General features: G+C 32.9%; 1 protein-coding gene across 3 annotated transcripts in view; it reads left to right on the top strand.

Moving 5' to 3' along the window:
- Positions 1–20,794, top strand: part of LOC148940748 (core alpha-(1,3)-fucosyltransferase-like) — a 73,170-nt gene extending 52,376 nt beyond the window's left edge. For 2 of the 3 annotated variants that reach the window (XM_089104791.1, XM_089104790.1), the window contains 3 exons: positions 8,719–8,907; positions 15,986–16,230; positions 18,299–20,794. In XM_089104791.1, coding sequence (XP_088960917.1) covers positions 8,719–8,907; positions 15,986–16,230; positions 18,299–18,677 — 813 coding nt within the window. In that variant the 3' untranslated portion in view covers positions 18,678–20,794. The remainder of the gene's footprint in view (positions 1–8,718; positions 8,908–15,985; positions 16,231–18,298) is intronic. The other variant, XM_089104792.1, reaches the window with a different exon arrangement.
- Positions 20,795–20,997: the final 203 nt, after the last annotated feature.

Raw genomic sequence — 20,997 nt, 5'->3', positions numbered from 1 at the left:
AAATGAAATGTCTTTTGTTTATCCAGGTGGCGAAATCAAGGAAGAATTTGCTACTTACTTACATTTTTTTCATAATTTCTTAAATGAAATTTCTGCATTGTGTATCCAAGAGGTGACTTCAAGAAAGAGTTTGTTACTTACTTATATTTTTTTTATAATTTCCTGAATTAAATTTCTGTATTGTGCATTAAACCGCGAATTCAAGAAAGAGTTTGTTACTTACTTACTTACTTACATTTTATCCTAATTTCTTAAATGAAGTTTCGGTATTGTGTATCCTAAAGGTGACTTCAAGAAAGATTTTTTTACTTACTTACAATTTTTTCATAATTGATTGAATGAAATTTCCGTATTTTGTATCCAAGAGGGGACTTCAAGAAAGAGATTGTTACTTACTTAGAATTTTTTCATAATTTCTTGAATGAAATTTCTGCATCGTGTATCTAAGACGTGAAAACAATAAAGAGTTCACTTAAAATTTTTTCATAATTTCTTAAATGAAATGTCTTTTTTGTTTATCCAAGTGGCGACTTCAAGGAAGAATTTGCTATTTACTTACATTTTTTTCATTATTTCTTAAATGAAATTTCTGCATTGTGTATCCAAGAGTTGACCCCAAGAAAGAGTTTGTTACTTACTTACAATTTTTTTCATAATTTCCTGAATTAAAATTTCTGTATTGTGCATTCAAACGGCAAATTCAAGAAAGAGTTTGTTACTTACTTACTTACTTACATTTTTTCCTAATCCCTTAAATTAAGTTTCTGCATTGTGTATCCAAAAGGTGTCTTCAAGAAAGAGTTTTATACTTACTTACAATTTTTCATAATTGGTTGAATGAAATTTCTGTATTGTGTATCCAGGGGGAGAATTCAAGAAAGAGTTTGTTACTTACTTACAGTTTTTTTTCTTCATAATTTCTTGAATTAAATTTCTGTATTTTGCATGCAAACTGTGAATTCAAGAAAGAGTTTGTTGCTTACTTAGAATTTTGTCGTAATTTCTCGAATGAAATGTTTTTTTTGTTCATCCAGGAGGCGAATTCAAGGAATAATTTGTTACTTACTTACTTACTGACTGACTTACAATTTTTTCATAATTTCTTAAATGAAGTTTCTGCATTGTGTATCCAAGAAATGACTTCAAGAAAGAGTTTATTACTTACTTGCAATTTTGTCATAATTTCTTGAATGAAATATCTGTACTGTGTATCTAAGAGGTGAAAACAATAAAGAGTTTGTTACCTACTTGCAATTTTCTCATGATTTCTTGAATGAAATATCTGTATTATGTATCCAAGAGGTGAAATCAATAAAGAGTTTGTTACTTACTTACAAATATTTTCATAATTTCTGGAATGAAATTTCTGCATCTTGCATCCAAGAGGTGAAACCAATAAAGAGTTTGTTACTTACTTAGAATTTTGTCATAATATTTTGAATGAAATGTCCTTTTCGTTTATCCAGGAGGTGAATTCAAGAAATAATTTTCTACTTACTTACAATTTTTTTAATAATTTCTTAAATGAAATTTCTGCATTGTGTATCCAAGAGGTGACTTCAAGAAAGAGTTTGTTACTTACTTACAATTTTTTCATAATTTACTAAATTAAATTTCTTTATTGTGCATCCAAACGGCGAATTCAAGAAAGAGTTTGTTACTTACTTACTTACATTTCTTTTCCTAATTTCTTAAATGAAATTTCTGCATTGTGTATCCAAGAGCGGACTTCAAGAAACAGTTTGTTACTTACTTACATTTTTTTCATAATTTCTTGAATTAAATTTCTTTATTGTGCATTCAAACGGTGAATTCAACAAAGAGCTTCTTACTTAATCACTTACATTTCTCTTCCTAATTTCTTAAATGAAGTTTCTGCATTGTGTATCCAAGAGGTGAAATCAATAAAGAGTTTGTTACTTACTTGCGATGTTTTCATAATTTCTTGACTGAAGTGTCTGTATTGTGTATCACAGAGGTGAAATCAATAAAGAGTTTGTGACTTACTTACAAATATTTTCATAATTTCTTGAATGAAATTTCCGTATTTTGTATCCAAGAGGGGAATTGAAGAAAGAGATTGTTACTTATTTAGAATTTTTTCATAATTTCTGGAATGAAATTTCTACATCGTGTATCCAAGACGTGAAAACAATAAAGAGTTTGTTACTTAATTAGAATTTTATCATAGTTTCTTGAATGAAATGTCTTTTTTTGTCTATCCAGAATGCGAGTTCAAGAAATTATTTGCTACTTACTTACATTTTTTTCATAATTTCTTAAATGAAATTTCTATATTGTGTATCCAAGAGGTGACTTCAAGAAAGAGTTTGAAACTCACTTATAATTTTTTCATAATTTCTTGAAAGAAATATCTGCATCGTGTATCCAAGAGGTAAAAACAATAAAGAGTTTGTTACTTACTTAGAATTTTGCCATAATTTATTGAATTAAATGTCTTTTTTATTTATTCAGGAGGCGAATTAAAGAAAGAATTTGCTACTTACTTACAATTTTTTCATAATTCCTTAAATGAAATTTCTGCATTTTGTCTCCAAGAGGTGACTTCAAGAAAGAGTTGGTTAGTTACTTACAATTTTTTCCTAATTTCTTAAATGAAATTTCTGCATTGTGTATCCAAGAGGTGACTTCAAGAAAGAGTTTTTTACTTACTTATAGTTTTTTCATAATGACATATCCAACAACGGATGTTGTTAAAGAATTTATTCATTCTGATACCAAGATTTTGTAAATGTTATCCTTTGTGTCTGACAGTAGATGTAATCACATTCCTTTTTTTACATCTCCGATATTTTAATAGATATTCTAAACGTTTGATACGCTTGCATACTCTAAAAATACTGAACACATAACAAGGTAATACATAGCATAGTTCTAATGAAATAATCCGATGTAGAATATTAATAAAAAAATATATTATGATACATTACTAATATCAATGATCAACTTTGGACATTTTGTATCTGTTCCATAAAATCGTTCACCATTTTCTCTCTTGATATTACAGCTATTGTCTTCTCTTAGTTCGTAATCAGTAGAATAATCATTATTCTATTTTGAATCATACACAATTTTTACTGGTGTGTCATCGAGAGGCTCAATATGCTTTTCGTCTTTGGTATTATTTGGTTCATTGACTGTTTGATCAATGACAGTAACGTTTGCTGGTACTTTGTTTTTCATCGATTTATCTTTATATTCCATGGTGATATTTTCTGCCATTGCCCTTTTTATTTTTCTGGCAATTTCACTGTTTATTATCACATTATTTTCACACAGGTAACAGTTTCGACAGGTAGACAAGATATGATTTATGATATCAGCCGAAGAGTAGGCCTTTCTTTTTTGAGCTTCCGTTGAATGCTAATACCCGAAAGCTGACGATAAGATGCATCAGTAGTTAATGTGTTACCTGCAACAGTAGCAAGGATTTGTCCTCTATCATCAAAGATTATTTTTTTGTTGGCATTCTCTTTGAGTCCAATCATCTCTGGAGATCTCAATCTCGCATGTCCACCAACATAAGAGTTGAAGTTTTTCGGTACTCCACAGAAATTTAATTCCTTACTGTCATGACAATGCATGCATACATTTCCAATAGTGCTACCACTTGTACTTGTTTCATAGTTTAAATACTTCTTTTTGTCGGCATTCAATGCTACAATAACATTGTCATGTGAACACACTTTATTAAAATGTTCCATCTTCACTTTTTTAAACATATGACTTATGTGTTTATCGTTCCACTGCGTAAAAAATACTGATTTAATACATGGAATAAACTAGGTAGTGTCGATAACCCGCCATAAAGTACCAGTGGGAAAGCCGCATCGTGTCTCTGAGCAAGCATAGAGTACAATTGTTAGAACCATAAGCATATTTCACGTCATTTTAAGATACGTAAAAAAAGTTGAATAATTTCGAAGTCCAAAAAAAAATTTTGACCAATAAAAAAAAGGGTTACTACAAATATTATTTTTCTAATAGTAAAGGTCATGACTAAGATATCCATACCATTCTCATTTTGAGTTTGTAAAATATTAAATGTGATTTTTCAATGTTTTTACTATGTTTCATCTCATTCGAAGACATGTAAAAAAAAGTTGAAAAAATATAACATGTTAAAAAGAATAATAAAAAAAGTTAAAAAAAACTTCAAAAAAACAAAAAAAAATGGGTGGGGGAAACAAAAAGTTGGAGGGGAGGGGGCCCCCTTCGACTTTGGGGATAAGGGACCTTTGGGGCTGAGTTCCCTGGTGGTTAGGGTCATTGGTGCTTATGATCCTTGGTGGTTCGTATTCGTATACACCTCACTACTTGATTTGTAAGGATTTCTATGGATTGTTCTCAATTTCATTATTAAAATTCTTTTCTTGCCATCTACACATCTCTTAGTATCAATTTTTTCGTATACTATAACGTTAAACTCTATTTTAAATTGAAAACACTGTTCAAACGCAACTTGTGTATTATACAGAACACATCGAAGAAGTAAAGCTAGGTCAAGTCATAAGACCATTTTATCATCATTAACCATTTCCATAGATTGATATTGTTCCAAATTTATAATAAATAAGCTATGAGTTAACATGCTCTTCAAGGTTACCTTAACTGCTAATCGGTTTAACCCTATTTTTTCTCCACCTTCATATGATCCAATTCGCAAATGTTACCTAGCTCTGTTTTTTCCCTATTATTCAAATAAGATCGTTCGTACAATCCAATTCGCTAATCCCTTATCCCTTTTTGCAAATAGAGTTAGCTATTAACAGCATATGTCAATCAAACAATTCTGAGTGTAGCATCCGATTTTTTAATTAGTAACCACACATTCCTAAGAAACTAGTCTCGAGTTAAGGCAATTGTCCAAAAAATAGGTGTTGCCTCAGAAATCCGTCTGATTGCAGTAAAGACGTGTTTGACAATTTCTAGTTTTTGGTTAAAAAAAACATGATGAAAGTGCCTCAAAAACCCGTCTGGTTACGTTATACAATCTCAATTATACTTTCAAAACGTGTTTGATCACTTTATAGGTATATAATATAAAAGGATTGGTCGCTTTATACCATCTATCGTGAAACTGCACTGTATATTCTTGTGTAATTCCATGTGCAATTAAAACCTTATACACTATCACTACTGCAACATAAAAAATTACTAAAAATAGTGATAAATCACTAGGGGTGGCAAGCCTGCTTCTCCGGCACACTCCCTTCAGTAGAATATTAGTGATTTCTTATTATATTCAATGTTTTGACTGATATTTTGTTTGAAATTTTATTTCTTCAGAGAGAGAAGGGGCAATTCTTTATAGCTTCAGTGGCTGCCTTAGTAAAGTAAATATGATCAAATATTTGAATAGAACAAGCTATCAATATATGTGACCTATTTTCTCCGTATTCTCTATGGAGTGTTTTCTCCTATTTATCAATTGTTTCGGTGAATAGCGGAAATATACTGTTCTTTGATTTAAGGGGGAAATGCAAGTTTTTGATAAGATGAGTAGGGAAGAAAAATGGAAAAACTTTATATAAAAAAATATATATATAAAAAAGGCAGGAATATGCATAGAGTGGTTACAGCTTCTCTTCATAAGGGTTTAAAATTCAATTTGTGCCAAAAACAATTATTATATTCGGAAGAAACCTAAAAAATAGCCATCGAGTCGTATGTTTACTTGAATCATAGGTCATGTTTGTGAGTATTTTCAACTGAAACTAAGAAGTGACTTTAAAACTTAAAACGAGCGTACCTTATTCCGTATAAATTAAAAAGATCATGGCAGCGTTGTTTCTGCGTTAAATTTTAATCAAAAAGGAACTAAGATTAATTTAAAAAACAAGGTTTTTCCGAGGGAAGTAAAGAGCGAAGTTGAAACTTAAAACGGACAAAAATTATTACTTCACAGCCTATTTAATATATATTAATATAACTAGTATAAATAAACCAACTAGTTATGTTTCCCTATGCTTTTAGGATTATACAAAACTAGCGCTTTACTGAAAACACAAAAGTCAAGCATAAAAAACAGGATTATTGATTTAAGAGTCAAAAATGAGTATGTATCCTGACAACACTAAACGAATCTATAAAGCTTTTCATAGACGTACACCAGTTTCGACATTAGTAACTTTCAGTATACAATTAAAATTATCTTAAAAACATAAGCGTAAAACTAAATATTTTTTAATAACCGCGAAGTAAATGAACAGCATACAGAAATATTGGATTGATTTATCAAGTAGCATTTTGCTCTCACCAGCTATAATACCAATAGTGGGTAATATACAGTCTTAAATTGTAAGAAATATGCTTTAATCAGTTGAAATGAATATCAAATAAGACATTAATATGAACTAATCCGATTATTTCTCTCTATACAAGAGTGAATTTCAAGCTATGATGCAAATTCTAAAGCCAGTCAATAGTCCTAATACTATCAATATGGCCTTACTTCGAGCTTGTGTACAAATTAAATAAAAAAAACAAGTTTTTATCTGAAAGTAAGGAACGAAGTTAAAACTTAAAACGAACAGAAATTATTCCGTATATGAAGGGGGCTGTCCCCTCCTCAACGCCTCGCTCTTTACGCTAAAGTTTTTTTATCGTTAAAAAAATAAAATTGTGAGAAAGTCAAACTTTAGCGTAAAGAGCGAGGCGTTGAGGAGGGGATAGCCCCCTTCATATACGGAATAATTTCTGTTCGTTTTAAGTTTTAACGTCGTTCCTTACTTTCAGATAAAAAAAACTTGTTTTTTTTATTTAATTTTTGAACTTTTTTGAATTAATACAGGTTTAGATTTTGGCTCACCGTACATGAATAATTAAAACAAAATTTGCATATTATATTTGGTTAAATGGCTTTCTCGAAACTTGTTTAATTTTATTTACGAACGTTTTTATTAGTAATATATATACGTAACTTAGAATTAACTTACGTAACGAACTTCTATATTCATAAATTTTTAACACGTATATTAGGGGGTTCGCCCCCTAGTCAATACCCTGCTCTTTAAACTATAGTTCGAATTTTTTTTCCAGTTCTTTAAAAATGACCTCTTAATCACAATCAGTTGATCAGTTGAAAAACTTGTTTTTTTTTTATTTAATTCCTGATCTTTTTCTTTAATAATGCTGGGAAATCCGGGACCCCCTTCATAGCAATATCCCTTCCCCCATGAAAACTTCCATCATGGAAAGATCCTTTCATATAGCCCACGACCCTCTCCTTCCCCCACCTACCAGAAAAAATTACCTCTGAAAAATTCTGTATACTTCCCAATAACCAAAACTATTTGTTAACATTGAGTAAAGTTCATAACTTTCAGCCCTCCCCCTGGGGTCTGTGGGGGATCAAGTCATCCTAAAAGACATTTTTATCATATTTTCGACTATGCTGAAAAAAATGGTTATCTCCAAATTTTTATCAGGTGACTTTGGGGAAAAAATGAGTGTTAGAGGGGGCCTATTTGACCTCAATTTTTTTTGGTCAACTGAAAATGACACTATAAATTTTAATTGCCTTTCCATTGAACCCTCCAACGATATTCTATTATAAATGTGTTAATACGATCACCCCTGGGGAAAAGAAAACAAAAAAACAAACAAACAAACAAACAAATAAACACGCATCCGTGATCTTTCTTCTGGCAAAAAATGTAAAATTCCATATTTTTGTAGATAGGACTTTGAAACCTCTACAGTAGGGTTCTCTGATACGCTGAATATGATGGTGTGATTTTCATTAAGGTTTCATAACTTTTAGGGGTCTTTCCCCCTTTTTTCGAAAATCAGCCAAATTTTCTCAGGCACGTAACTTTTGATGGGTAAGATTAAACTTAATGAAACTTATATATTTGAAATCAGAATTAAAATCTGATTCTTTTGATGTATCTATTGGTATCAAAATCCCGTTTTTTAGAGTTTCGGTTACCATTGAGCCGGGTCGCTCCTTACTTACAGTTCGTTACCACGAACTGTTTGACTAATCATGACATGTCCTTTTAAGAACCAAAACGAGAGCCTGTTATTCGACTGAGCCATTGTTCAGAAGTGACACCAAATTAAACTTAAAATAATAAAGAAAATCCTAAATGGATTGTTCCCTTATCTTGAAAGGGATTGATCCAAAAAGGCATTGATAATATTTTGATTCTATAAAAAGCGTTCTTAATTGGTTTGCTTTTACTGTACCATAGTCCTAAATTATTTTGTGTTTTCAGTAAAGTGCTAGTTTTGTATAATCCTAAAAGCATAGAGAAACATAATTAGTTAGTTTATTTATACTAGTTTTATTGATATATATTAAATAGGCTGTGGAGTAATAATTTTTGTCCGTTTTAAGTTTCAACTTCGCTCTTTACTTCCCTCGGAAAAACTTTGTTTTTTTAAATTAATCAGCATATAAAATCCGATTCTTTTGATATATTTATTGGTAGCAATATTCCATTTTTTAGAGTTTCGGCTACTATTGATCCGGGTCGCTTCTTACTTACAGTTCGTTACACTTACTTACAGTTCGTTACACTTACTTTCAACCAATTCTTCAATATTCATTGAAAGATTAAAAGATTTATCTGTGAATATATTTCCACCTCATTTCAATTATAAATAGAAAGGCTTTTTGGTCTAAGAAATTATTTATTGTTTCATTGTAGTTTTGGTTTTTCCTGTTTGGAAATATTAAATTTCGAACAGGTCTTTGTTTTCAGATCTCTCGAGTCCCCCTTACATACCAACTTCGCTAGATTGTCCAATAAGAATGCAATCAACTGGACATCTACATATCGCTTGGATAGTGATATCCCTACCCCTTATGGATTTTTCGACTCATCGTCGTTAGAACCTTATACTTCATTGCCCAATATCAAAGGGAAGGAATTCAAGGTAAGTGTAGCAGTAACTGCTGGTCTTTTGTTTGTTATTCTAGTTGATTTTTGGACCGATAAAAAAATCTCTATGAGCCGAATTAGCAATTCTAAGGATTGCTATTCACATTTGTGAATGCCACATTTGAACTTTCAGATTTTTTCTGGCTGTTGATTTGGATAAATTTGTTATTATTTGTGTTTATTTACCAACAAATTACCGCAATATTCCCTCAGATCAGAGATTTGCGGCAGTATGTGTTTATTTTTTTTATTTTCAAGTTATTAACAAAAATAAGGGTAAATAATTAATTGATTTTAGCTTTGGGTGACTTTAACACTGATTTGACCGAAATTTCCCCACCCTGTTCACAAATTTTGTTGTCCTCTTTGCCCAGTGACTTATTTATTATGGACAAAATACGTTCTTTCACTTATACTTTTCTGGAAGCGTTTCTAATATAGATTTTGCGGTGACCAATATATCCAAGTTACGGTCTCTTTCGATGGTCGTCTCTGATGAACTTGTTTTAAATGACCATTCTCATCTAGAGCTGCTAGTCCCCCTTGCCTACTAACCCCGTGCCCAAATGGTTCGAAAAACTGGATTGGAATCATATTAATCTATATTATTATCAGCTTACTCTAGACTCTCTACTAGATAAAATTGAAGTCCCTTCTATCTTCTAGCTACTTCTCCCTCATCTGATCTCCTAGACTTTATCTTGTCCAGATAGTTCGCGCACTAAAAATCGCAGCCACTGCTTCCGTTCCTCTTGAAAGAATAAGGAGAATACCAGGAAAATAGGCTGGTCAATGTATCCAGGCCTTAAAGAGGCAAAAGAACGTCACTGTTTTTGTCTTAATGTGTGGATTGATGCTGATAAACCACTGTCTGGGGTCGTTTTCCATCTTCAAAAGTATACAAAGAATATATTCCGTAAGCTTGTCCATTTGTAGAAAAAGTATCAAATCACTGAACTAACATCTAATCTCAGTAATAACCCTTCCCATTTATGGCACTACGTGTTTAAATTGACATCCTTTCCAACCTCTTCTCCAAATGTTATTTCAATAAATGATTGGATCAAAAAATTTTCTAAGGTTTTTGCATCTGACCCTCCTCCTCAAGACACCATCTTTAAATCAAAACTATTATCGTGTTTTCGTGATTTAAATCCCCATAGGAATTTTATTACAGTTTCACCTTCTGGTATTGAAAACCGGGTACGACTTCTGAAATCTGGCAAGTCTGTGGGTCTTGATGGGATAATGTCCGAAAGTTTGAAGCATGGCTCTCGCAAGCTTTTCTTGCATTTTTCTTTATTCTTTCAAGCTGCTTTGTCTCAGAATTATGTGTGAAAGTCTTTTTTTGGAGGCCTAACTTCTTGTATTCCAAGCCAAGGTAAAGACCCTTCTGTTTGATCTTCCTACTGGCCTATTACAGTTTGTTCGGTTCTTGGGAAGCTTTTAGAAAAAATAATTGTTGACCAGGTTTATGATAAAGCAAATATGGGGGACAATCACTTCAGGTTCCGCAGAGGTCCTGGTATTCAGAATACTCACGGAACACTTCTTTCAGTTCTTCGTCAGTATGAGTACTCCAAGAAAGAACTTTCGCTTGCGCACTCGATATATCTGGAGCATTTGAATCTATATTGCACTTCCAATCCATTTTATATATTTTGAAACTAGGGTGAATCAGTTCATTTGCAAGTCTCTTTGGTCATGGAACCAAAATTCTACCAGTCGAATTAGAGTTTGCCGTTTAACTTCGAGCAAGACACCCAAAGGGGTTAAACAGGGGTCAGTGATTAGCCCTATTATTTTTAATGTAGGTCTTCGCTCGGCTGCAACGGTTTTGCTTCCTTTGGTCACTCTAGATGGCCTTGAAATCAGTCATATTTCACACGCTGATGACCTTCTATTATTAGGTGAGAATCTATCTGGGTTGCAGGAAGCTGTGACTTTAATTTCTAGGAGTTTAAATTCCATAGAGTTACCCATTGCACTGTCCAAAACTTTTTAATTTTTGGTATAAACCGACAGATTGGAGGTCCTCTCTCTACTAATATAGACGGGACCGTAGTTCCTGAAGAAAAGTCTTTGGTATATCTTTGTCTTCCTTGTGGCAAAAATCTTCGTGATACAAAACGCCTCAAAGCAGGCACGTACGCAGGAATTTCTTTCAGGGGGGGGGCAAATCCTTCAAATCCCTTATTCTGTGACAACTATCAGAAAATTATTGGAAAATAAAAAAAGGGGTCGGAGGCCCCCCCTTCTGCGTACGTGCCAGCCTAAAAAAAAGTCATATCGAACAGTCAGTCCGACCGATGTACACTAGGCCACCTTTATAAAATTTTCTTTGGCCGACATATTTTCTTTTTGGCCCCTGTGTGGCCTTTTTTCTTGATTCTAGAAAAAAGATCAATGAATTCAGTGTATTTTAAATTGGCAAAGTTTTTTTTACGGTTACCTCCGTGGTATTGAAACAGCAGAATGTTATTAGTATTTAGTATTTTTAATATACTTTATAAAATGAAAGGTGCTCATAACCGTTTCCTTTGTAGGAATAGTAAAATTCCTAACTTTCAAATGGTATCGTTAATTAATTAGATCCATAAATTTTTATGTCCTTCTAATAAAGATGTTTGATAGTGTGTTGAATTGTTAGTATTTCTTACTCCTTATATGTTTGTGTTTGTTCTAATTTTTCTTTGTTCATTTCTCGTATTTTCTAGTTTTGTAATTTTCCAGTCTGTGTGTATTGTGTGTCTTTTTTTCTCTCTAACCCTTTACTCCTCTTTTCAGAATTTTTATAATTCTTGTTATAGAGGGTTTAAATAAAATATTATTAGTACTATTATTATTTATAATAATATATTATTATAATATAATTCTTGAATTGAATAGTCTTGCTCCAACAACTCTTTCTCAATATTCTTGCTCCAACAACTCTTTAATTGAAACTTGATCCTCTTCCTTTTAAGCCTTTGTTCAGTTTTGTTGTATCAAATAAGTTTTTAGTTTAACGCTTGCTGCAGTGCTTGCGCAAAATTTGAAAAAGGGCAGTCTGTTTTTGTTTCTGATTTGTTTTTTTTTTATCATATTACCATAGTTTAAGCAGCAACTATAAAACATCAGAGCCATAGTAGCCGAAATTTCAAAAATGTATTTAAATGAAACTGCCTGGTGACAAATATTTTTCGATTGACACTTATTTGTAAATAGGAATTTCCATTCAGGATTAGCGATTTTTAATAATGTGATTAAATAAAAAAAGGCAAGTTTTTTTAACTGAAAGTAAGGAGCAACATTAAAACTTAAAACGAACAGAAATTTTTCCGTATATGAAAGGGGCTGTCCCCTCCTCAACGCCTCGCTCTTTAATCTAAAGTTTTTTATTGTTTTAAAAAATAGCGTTGTGAGAAAGAGTCTAACTTTAGCGTAAAAAGCAAGGTATTGAGGAGGAGACAAATGGCTTTCTCGAAAGTTGTTTAATTTTATTTACGAACGTTTTTATTAGTAATAAATACACGTAACTTACGAATTAACTTACGTAATGAACTTCTATATTCATATATTTTCAATATGTGTATTAGGGGGCTCACCTTCTAGTCAATACCTCGCTCTTTACGCTAAAGTTTGAATTCTGTTCCAATTCTTTAAAAAGGACCCCTTTATCACAAAGGCCGTTAATTAGAATAAATAGCTCTTATGAAACAACTAAAAAATCTTTGGCTTAAAGAGTGAGGTATTGACTAGGGAGTGAACCCAATCATATACTTAATAGTTTCTGTTCGTTTTAGTTTTGATGTTGCTCCTTACTTTCAGTCGAAAAACTTGTTTTTTTTATTTAATTCCTGATCGTTTTTTTTTTAAATAAGGCTGGTAAATCTGACGCCCCCTTCATGGCAATGTCCCTTCCCCCATGAAAACTTCCTCTATGGAGAGATCCTCCCACATACCCCCCTACCCATCCCCCCCCCATTACCAGAGAAAATCCCCCCTGAAAACGTCTATATACTTCCCAATAACCAATACTATATGTAAACATTGGGTAAAGTTCATAACTTTCAGCCCTCCCCGGGGGACTTTGGGGGATTAAGTTATCCGAAAAGACAGTTTTATTATATTTTCAACCATGCTGAACAAAATGGCTATCTCAACATTTTGATCGGGTGACTGGGAAAAAAATGAGCGTGAAAGGGGGCCTAGTTGCCGTCCATTTTTTTGGTCACTTAAAAAGGGCACTAGAACTTTTAATTTCCGTTTGAATGAGCCCTCCTACGATATTCTAGGACCACTGGGTTGATACGATCACCCCTAGGGAAAAAAACAAAACAAAACAAATAAACGCGCATCCGTTATCTTTCTTCTGGCAATACGACCACGAACTGTTTGATATTACTTCTGAGAATATTGACATTTGAGAAAGGTGCTGGAAACACTTCTGAATTAACATCAGATCCAACTGATAAGTATGCCATTGAAACTCTTATTATTGAAAACCCTTAACTAGTGGTTTACAGTCCCCCAGCTTGGAAAACAAGAAGAATCACATTTGTTCAAGGGCACCACTAATATGTCTTCTGTTTCTTCTTCTCCTTCTTTTTCTTCTTCATCTTCGTCTTTTCGCCAGTGCTAGCAGGTTGCTAGAATAACACAAAGGTATGGTTAAGGGCGTATTTGAAAAGTAATGCTTACATCTACGCAGTTTTAGGCTCTAAAAAATTGTCCTGATAGCAAAATAGTATCCAAAGGAGGGGTACTAGGTTTGAAGACACCCCCCCCTCCCCGGAATTTCTGCCTGACCAGTTAAAAATTAAAAAAAATGTATATAAACAAATTTCGACGCGTTTTTAAAGATATTTTTAACCCTCCCCCCCCCCCAAAAAAAACAAAAAAAAACAAGCAAACAAACTAGATACGCCCTTGCTTGATAGCACTTGAATTAAGTGCCATATGCCATCGAAAATAGCACTTTTTAATGCCATTTCCAGAGTACCTGAGTACACAATTTTAGGAACCATATAGACATAAACACAAAAAGTTTCATCGTTGCAAACCCTTAACCAGAGGTTTATAGTTCCCGTCATATATACTGCATCAGCTGCAACTGAGTATAGATGGAACCAAGCAATATTTTAAGTAATGCAAACCCTCATAGTTTATGCCTAGGTATTAGAGACAGCGAAGGATTGTTCGCAAGTTAGGGGCTAATGATATTTTAATGTCTCATAATAATTGGGATTCAAAGTTAAAAGAAGAGGCTTGTATGTGATTATGTCCTTTATCACCTTTTTTTCAATTGGTTCGATGTATTTTTTTTTCATTTTGTTGTAGTGGATTTTTATTTATTTATTCGATTTCTATAATTTTTTTTTTTACTATTGTCACTCTCCTTTTCCTGCTCAAATAGATTGTTATAAGCAAATTAATTTTCAAGCAACTAAAACTCAAAAGTGTGCTTTCAAAGAAGCGGTCATTTATGTTGTTTCTTTCACCTTGCGTTGCTCTTTTCTTGAAGATGTCAAAGAAAATTTTTTTGGAAAGCGATAATTAAATGAAGTACAGGCGTTACATGTACGAGAATCGAAATATTATGGTATATTTTAAGGTATGCCTACGTTTTTCTTTCTAAAAGTTTCCCCCATCCCCAATGTTCTGCAAGGGGGATGGAGTTTTTTTTTTACAATACTAGGCTCTGTCTGCTTGAATTATCTACTTTTGCAGCGCAAGGTGACGTTAACATCAATGAAGGAGACAGATCATTTCTAAATCTTGTTTTTGATGAATGGCTGGATCCAAAATAAAGAGGAAAACTAAAGTATTTATTTTTGGGCAAAGAAGTCTACTCTTTTTCAGCAAGGCTTTTCTTATTAGTGATAGTTCCAAATCATCGGGTCTAAACTCATCACATGCTCACAATCTTATAGGAGAGTAAAAATAAGGCTTTCGCCATATTAGTTTTCTCTTCAATGGTTTCAATAGGAAAAACAACGTGTAGCTGGATATGTAGCTTTAAATTGGCGCATAGAGCATACAAGTATTTTAGTTAGTCCCTGTGTTGGAGTATTGGGTTGAAAAGGGGTTTGAAATTGACATACAATTTATAAAAGTATATTTATTACTCCTTGTCTTAAAAAAGGAATAAAGAGTAGTCAATGTTTTATTTTAGGAGGGCTCCAAGCCATTTTAAGCTGTTTAAATTTTTTATTAAGCAAGCTGTTTAAATTTTTTACGGATGTTTAAATTTTTTATGGAATAAACAAAAAGAGGGCAAAATGAAGGAACTTCAGCAGTTGTTTAGAGTCTGCTCGTGCATGTCTTATTTCGTGAATAATTTCTTCTGATCAGTATTTTTATTCAAAATAGACTTACATAGTTTGATGTGTTTGAAGATATAAATGTAATGATACATTGTAAGGAGCTATTGTCAGAAAATTCAGAAAAGCGGTGAGTTCGATTGTCTGCTTTTAAAAGGAAGAGAAACGGGATTTAAAAGTTTGCCTGAGATATTAATTAATTTTGAATCAGCCAGAATCCGTCAATAAATAAGGTGGGAACAATATTTAAGGACATTAAATCTGTAAAAGGAAGCATGAGCAATCAGGAAATGACTTTTTAATAAAAATAACACTTTAAGTGGGTAAATTTTCCTGATAATTTAATATTTTTATTGATTATTGATTAATATTTTTATTGATAATTGATTAATATTTTAAAAAACCACATATCCATAAATATTCCGTTATTAATTATTCGTTTTAAACTCAAGCACCTGACGATATGCCACAAGTCTTGGTGATTGGATATTTACTAGCTGTATACGGAAGGGGGGGGTAACCTGAACAGCAGATAGAAATTATCCAGAGTAAAAACTGTTTAATAAACAAGGGAGCATTAATGAGCATTTATTTATCCTCAACATAGGTAGTAGCAGCTTTCAAATATTTCGACACCCGTTATGGTCAAGCTCAGGTGACTGAGCAGAGGTTGCTAACCATTGTGTAGTTGACCATACTCAAACATAGCATCATCTTTTAGTGCCTATTTCGTTTCTCATTCGCATTTTGCTAATCTCATCTCTTCAGGCTGCGTGGTTTGTTTCGAATTGCGATGCAAGCAACCAACGATTGGAATTTGTCCGAGAGCTACAAAAATTTATGGCCGTTGATATTCTGGGAAAATGTGGAAATAACAGTATTTGTCCTAAGAATACCTCTGAGAGCGAGGATTGTATCAGAAGACTGAGCTATACATATAGCTTTTATTTGGCGTTTGAAAACTCACATTGTAAAGAATACATAACTGAAAAATTCTTCGATATCGGACTTGGGTAAGACAATGTTTTGGTATTGAATTTTTTTCTAATACAGAGTAAAGTAGAAAATATAGGCTGCAGCGTAGCATTTTGATGGATGAAAGATCAGGTACCGAACAAACATACTGAAAAAAGTAGCTTAGCAACATAGCTTAGTATCTGGAGAGTTAGTTAAGTAGCAAGTTGAAATTTTGAAGTCTTCACAGAGAATCAAATAAGTATATTTTACATAGAAGGATCGAAGCTAATATTGAATATTAAGAATATTTTTACGATGTGTTCATTTTTACTTTTCCGTGCATGATGCCAAAATTTGTATTAGTATACTAAAAGAGCCCTTAATCATGAAAAATTGCACATCCAAGGATTGAACTTTTTCATCGATGCTTCAATCACTGGACTAAAGAAAATAGATAAAAATTGTAAATGATCTTGTAGAAAATAAGAGGGAAAATACGCCAAGGAAGCACTTATTAGAAAGAACATATGAAATCTATATCAAAAACTGATTTTGTCGCCAAGAAAAAGCTCTTTGGAAAAGAGATCTTATCCATCTTAGCAATATTTCATTATTTTGAAGACCTAATAACATTATTTCAAAGGGTCCCCACGTGTTTTATCTTTCTGGGCAGAATACACGTTAGATATACCTTATTTGTAAGATGAAATAAGGGATATTCATTTACCAAATTATGTGTATTTTGTACACTAAAAACCTAATTCCTCTCGGGTTTTTTAATATAACCTTGCCCGCAGTTGGAGTCTAGTAAAACGATCTTTGATATTGCTTTACACTGATAAAGTCCACAACTAGAAAACTGATGATATGCCCCAATATAAATATTTACGTTATGACATCTTAATTCTGACCAAACCTTTTCACCGAAGAAGAACGTTCGTGTTGTCGTATATCAGTCGTTTCAAAACGATCATTCCCCACAATTGAGCAATCGACCAATTGTGCTTTAAAACTAACCTCAGTAATATCTTTAGAACGCCTGGGGGTATTAAGTTGAAACTTTCGAGGCTACTACTATTACTACTTCTTCTCCTACCATTTAAATAAAGCAAAAGAGTGTAAGTGTATCCAGGTTGTCAAAGAGCATAGATAGAATGTTTTGGGAGTGAAATTAAGTTTAATTTTTCAGATCAACTTAAGGAGGTATAAAATGAAATTAAACAATATTATTTTTGTCCAGATTAAAAATCGTTGAAAAAGTTTCTCAAAAATACAAATAGCAATCCAAACTATGGATTCGTTATAGAAAAAACCGAAAAGGTATAATTTTTTTTCCTATGAAAAGAATGTGTCAATACAAAACTAACAGAAATTAATTTTGAAAATTGTTCCACGAAACAAGTTATTTGAAACAAAAGTAAAGAGCTCCATTACGCCAAAAAATGAGCAGAAATAATCAACAAATAAATTAAACCCAATACCAACTGAAACTACGATGAATAACCGAGTTAAACTCAATATTAGTAGGGCTGAAAACCCCCATGCCTTCTCAAGATCAGAACATAACTGACACTTTGTTGAAAAAAAAATACAATTTAAATGTTTTCACCATTTTTACTTTAATAAATATTAAATTATCAAAACTTTAAGGAATAAATATCAGCATACACATACTAAACTGAAAATCCATGGTCATTTGTTGTTTTTTTCAGTAAAGTGCTAATTATGTTCTGGTCTTGAGAAGGCATGGGGGTTTTCAGCCCTACTCGTGTTAATTTTTGCTAGTTTCGAGTTTGACTCGGTTATTTATTGTAATTTCTGTTTGTTTTGGGTTTTGTAAAACCTAAAATCAGAGGAGCTGGTTTTTTCGAAGAATCATTTATCTTCTTCCTCTTAAGTTTTTTGGCAATTTTAAGCGAATTTTTAGATTAAATTACATTGTATTGTACATACTTGTGAATTCTGCTTTGCACCTTTACATGTTCTTATTACTAATAAGTAGCCCACCGTGAGGTCAAGAATATATCGCAAGTTTTAGCTTTGTGGATGACGGCCCAATGTTATTTTTATGTGATTTGAGCTTATTTTCTGTGTTTTCAGCCTTCTCTATATTCTTATTTTTAGGTTTGATTGGATTCCAGTGGTGTTAGGACCATCCATAGAAGATTATCAAACATTATCGCCCCCAGGGTCTTTCATATTTGTCAACGCATCAACAAGTCCCAAACATTTAGCAGAAGAGCTTCTCTCTGTTTTTAAAAATAGCTCCCGGTTCTTAGAGCATTTTCTGTGGCGAAGACAAGGACGCTTAAAAACATATTCATTCTTTAACCTTCTGTGTGAGAAACTAATGAATAGTAGTGATGAAAAGAGCTATTATAAAAATATTAATGAATGGTGGCATGGAACCACAGAATGTCATGCTAAACCAGGGGGAAATGTATGCAAAGTAACTGGTATTTGTGATGTCAAAGAGGAAAAATATCAGTATGTACCTTTCTAGAAGTTATAGAGTTGTTTTATAATGTTTTCAAAAGAGTTATCTTTAATTTGGACTATCCACCTGTCAGATAATTAGTAGATTTATGCTCTACACATCTTTCTTACTAATCACTTTCTGTTATAGGAATAGAAACCAATTGTTCTAAGCCTCAGTTGTGTTTCAGCTACCAATTATCAGAACACGAACTAGCTGAAGCTCGAGGCTCCTCATCGCCAAAATTGCCCATGATTTGTCAAGTCTGAACAAAGTGTGAGTCTCACACTTTTAGTTGGAAATCTTCTTTTCAGTGTAGATATTAACGCTGAACCTTTTAAAGCTCGAAAGTATTTAAGTGGTATATTTCATAAGGGATTTGGAAAAGAAAATGTTTGTACTTCCAGCAGCTCAGTAAATTTTTCTATTAACGTTGAAACAAAGCCATGTGTCAATTTGTTGAGAAATTCATTGTCTTTCTGTCAAATAACTTTATAAAATTTACAGAAGCAAGGGCTAAGCTGCAGTTTGCTTACCCTTGAGAGCTTTACACGTTTTTCCAACTGAAAGCAAAGAGCAACATTAACACTTAAAACGAACAGAAATTATTACGTATATGAGGGGGTTGCTCCTCCTCAACACCTTGCTCTTTACTCTAAAGTTTTTAGTACTTTTAAAAAAACCTTATTGTTCTAATTAAACGAACCTTGTGATTCAGGAGTTGTTCTTAAGGACTTCAGCAAAACTGAAAATTTAGCGTAAAGAGCTAAGTGCTGAGGAGGAGCAACCCCCCTCATATACTTAATAATTTCTGTTCGTTTTAAGTTTTAATGTTGCTCCTTACTTTCAGTTAAAAAACTTGTATGTTTATTTAATTTCTAATCATTTTTTAAATAATACCAAGAAATCTGGCTCCAACTCCACGGACAAATTTCTCCTCCCCACGGATATATTCTCTATACACTTCAATCCTGGTTAAATTTTTCCCGGGCAATTACCCTTAACATCTGCACGCGTAAAATTGAGTCTGCAAAGAGAAAGCAAGCCATAAGAAGAATTTTATATAGGAATTCTGGCAAATTCTCTCTGTGGAAAATCACCCCAGAAGAAAATTCATCCCCCCCACATCCGTAAAATGTATGCATACTTCGCAATAATAAATACTTTATGTAAACTATGGACAAATTATTTAATTTAAAGACCTTTCCTGAGGGGCTGTTGGTAGTCATCATATCTCCAAAGGTAAAGTTACTCGGCCTTTCAACCATGTTGAACAAAATGGGTATCTCAGAATTTTGAGCGGACGATTTTAAGAAAAAGGGGCGTGGAAGGGGACCTAGTTGCCCTCCAATGTTTTGTTCACTTAAAAAGGGCACTAGAACTTTTAATTTCCGTTCAAATGAGCCCTCTCAAAATATTCTAGAACCACTGGGTCGATAAGATCACCCCTGGGGGAAAAAAGAATAAACAAACCTGCATCCGTGATCTTTGTTGTGACAAAAAAATACAAGATTCCACATTTATCACACAGGAGCTTGAAATTTCTACAATCGGGTTCTCTGATACGCTGAATCTGATGGTGTGATTTTCATTAAGATTAAGATATTTTAGGGGGTGTTATCCCCTTATTTAGAAAGCCATGCTAATTTTCTCAGGCTCGTAACCTTTGATGGTAAGACTAAACTTAATGAAACTTATATATTTGAAATCAGCATAATTAGCCGACTCTTTTGATATATCAAAATTCTGTTTTTTAGAGTTTTGGTTACTATTGAGCCGGGTCCGTCAATAGTAACCGAACTGGGATTCTGAAAATCCATTGTCTATATTTTGTATAAGAATTATTTTGTAATCAATGAAGCTAACCGATACTGATATGCGAAAACCAAAAAGTTTTCTCATCATCCCAGAAATGAATAAAAATTTGTTTACCCAATGATAATGAAGAGGAGAGGTATTTTGCGGTACCAGATTTGCACACTACGAAACGCGCGGACTCGTACCAAAGACTACATTGCATATGGCTCCATCATTTAGAAAAAATGCGACCCGAAGGGTGCCTGCAGCTGCCAAAAATGAAAGATCTTAAGCCGAACTGGCCAGCCATGACAAAAAACCAACAAAGAGAAAAATCTCTAAAAAAAAACAAACAAACGAGACTGTGGCCAGTGGAGAGAAAAGAAAAACAACACAAACAAAACAACGGGTATATTTCGCCTTTATACAAAAAAGGCGTCTTCAGCACTAAAGAAAAAAAAAAAAAACCAAAAAAAAAAAAAAACAAGATAAAACTAAAAACCAATAAAACCCAACCCAAAAAAAAAAAAAAAAATTTAAAATAGGCACA

Source organism: Artemia sp. Qi Xiang Cuo, chromosome 19, assembly GCF_049724085.1.
Source record: "Artemia sp. Qi Xiang Cuo chromosome 19, ASM4972408v1, whole genome shotgun sequence".
NCBI lineage: Eukaryota > Metazoa > Arthropoda > Branchiopoda > Anostraca > Artemiidae > Artemia > Artemia sp. Qi Xiang Cuo.
The sequence above is the reverse complement of the archived record's forward strand: the minus strand, read 5'-3'. Positions and strand labels throughout refer to the sequence as shown.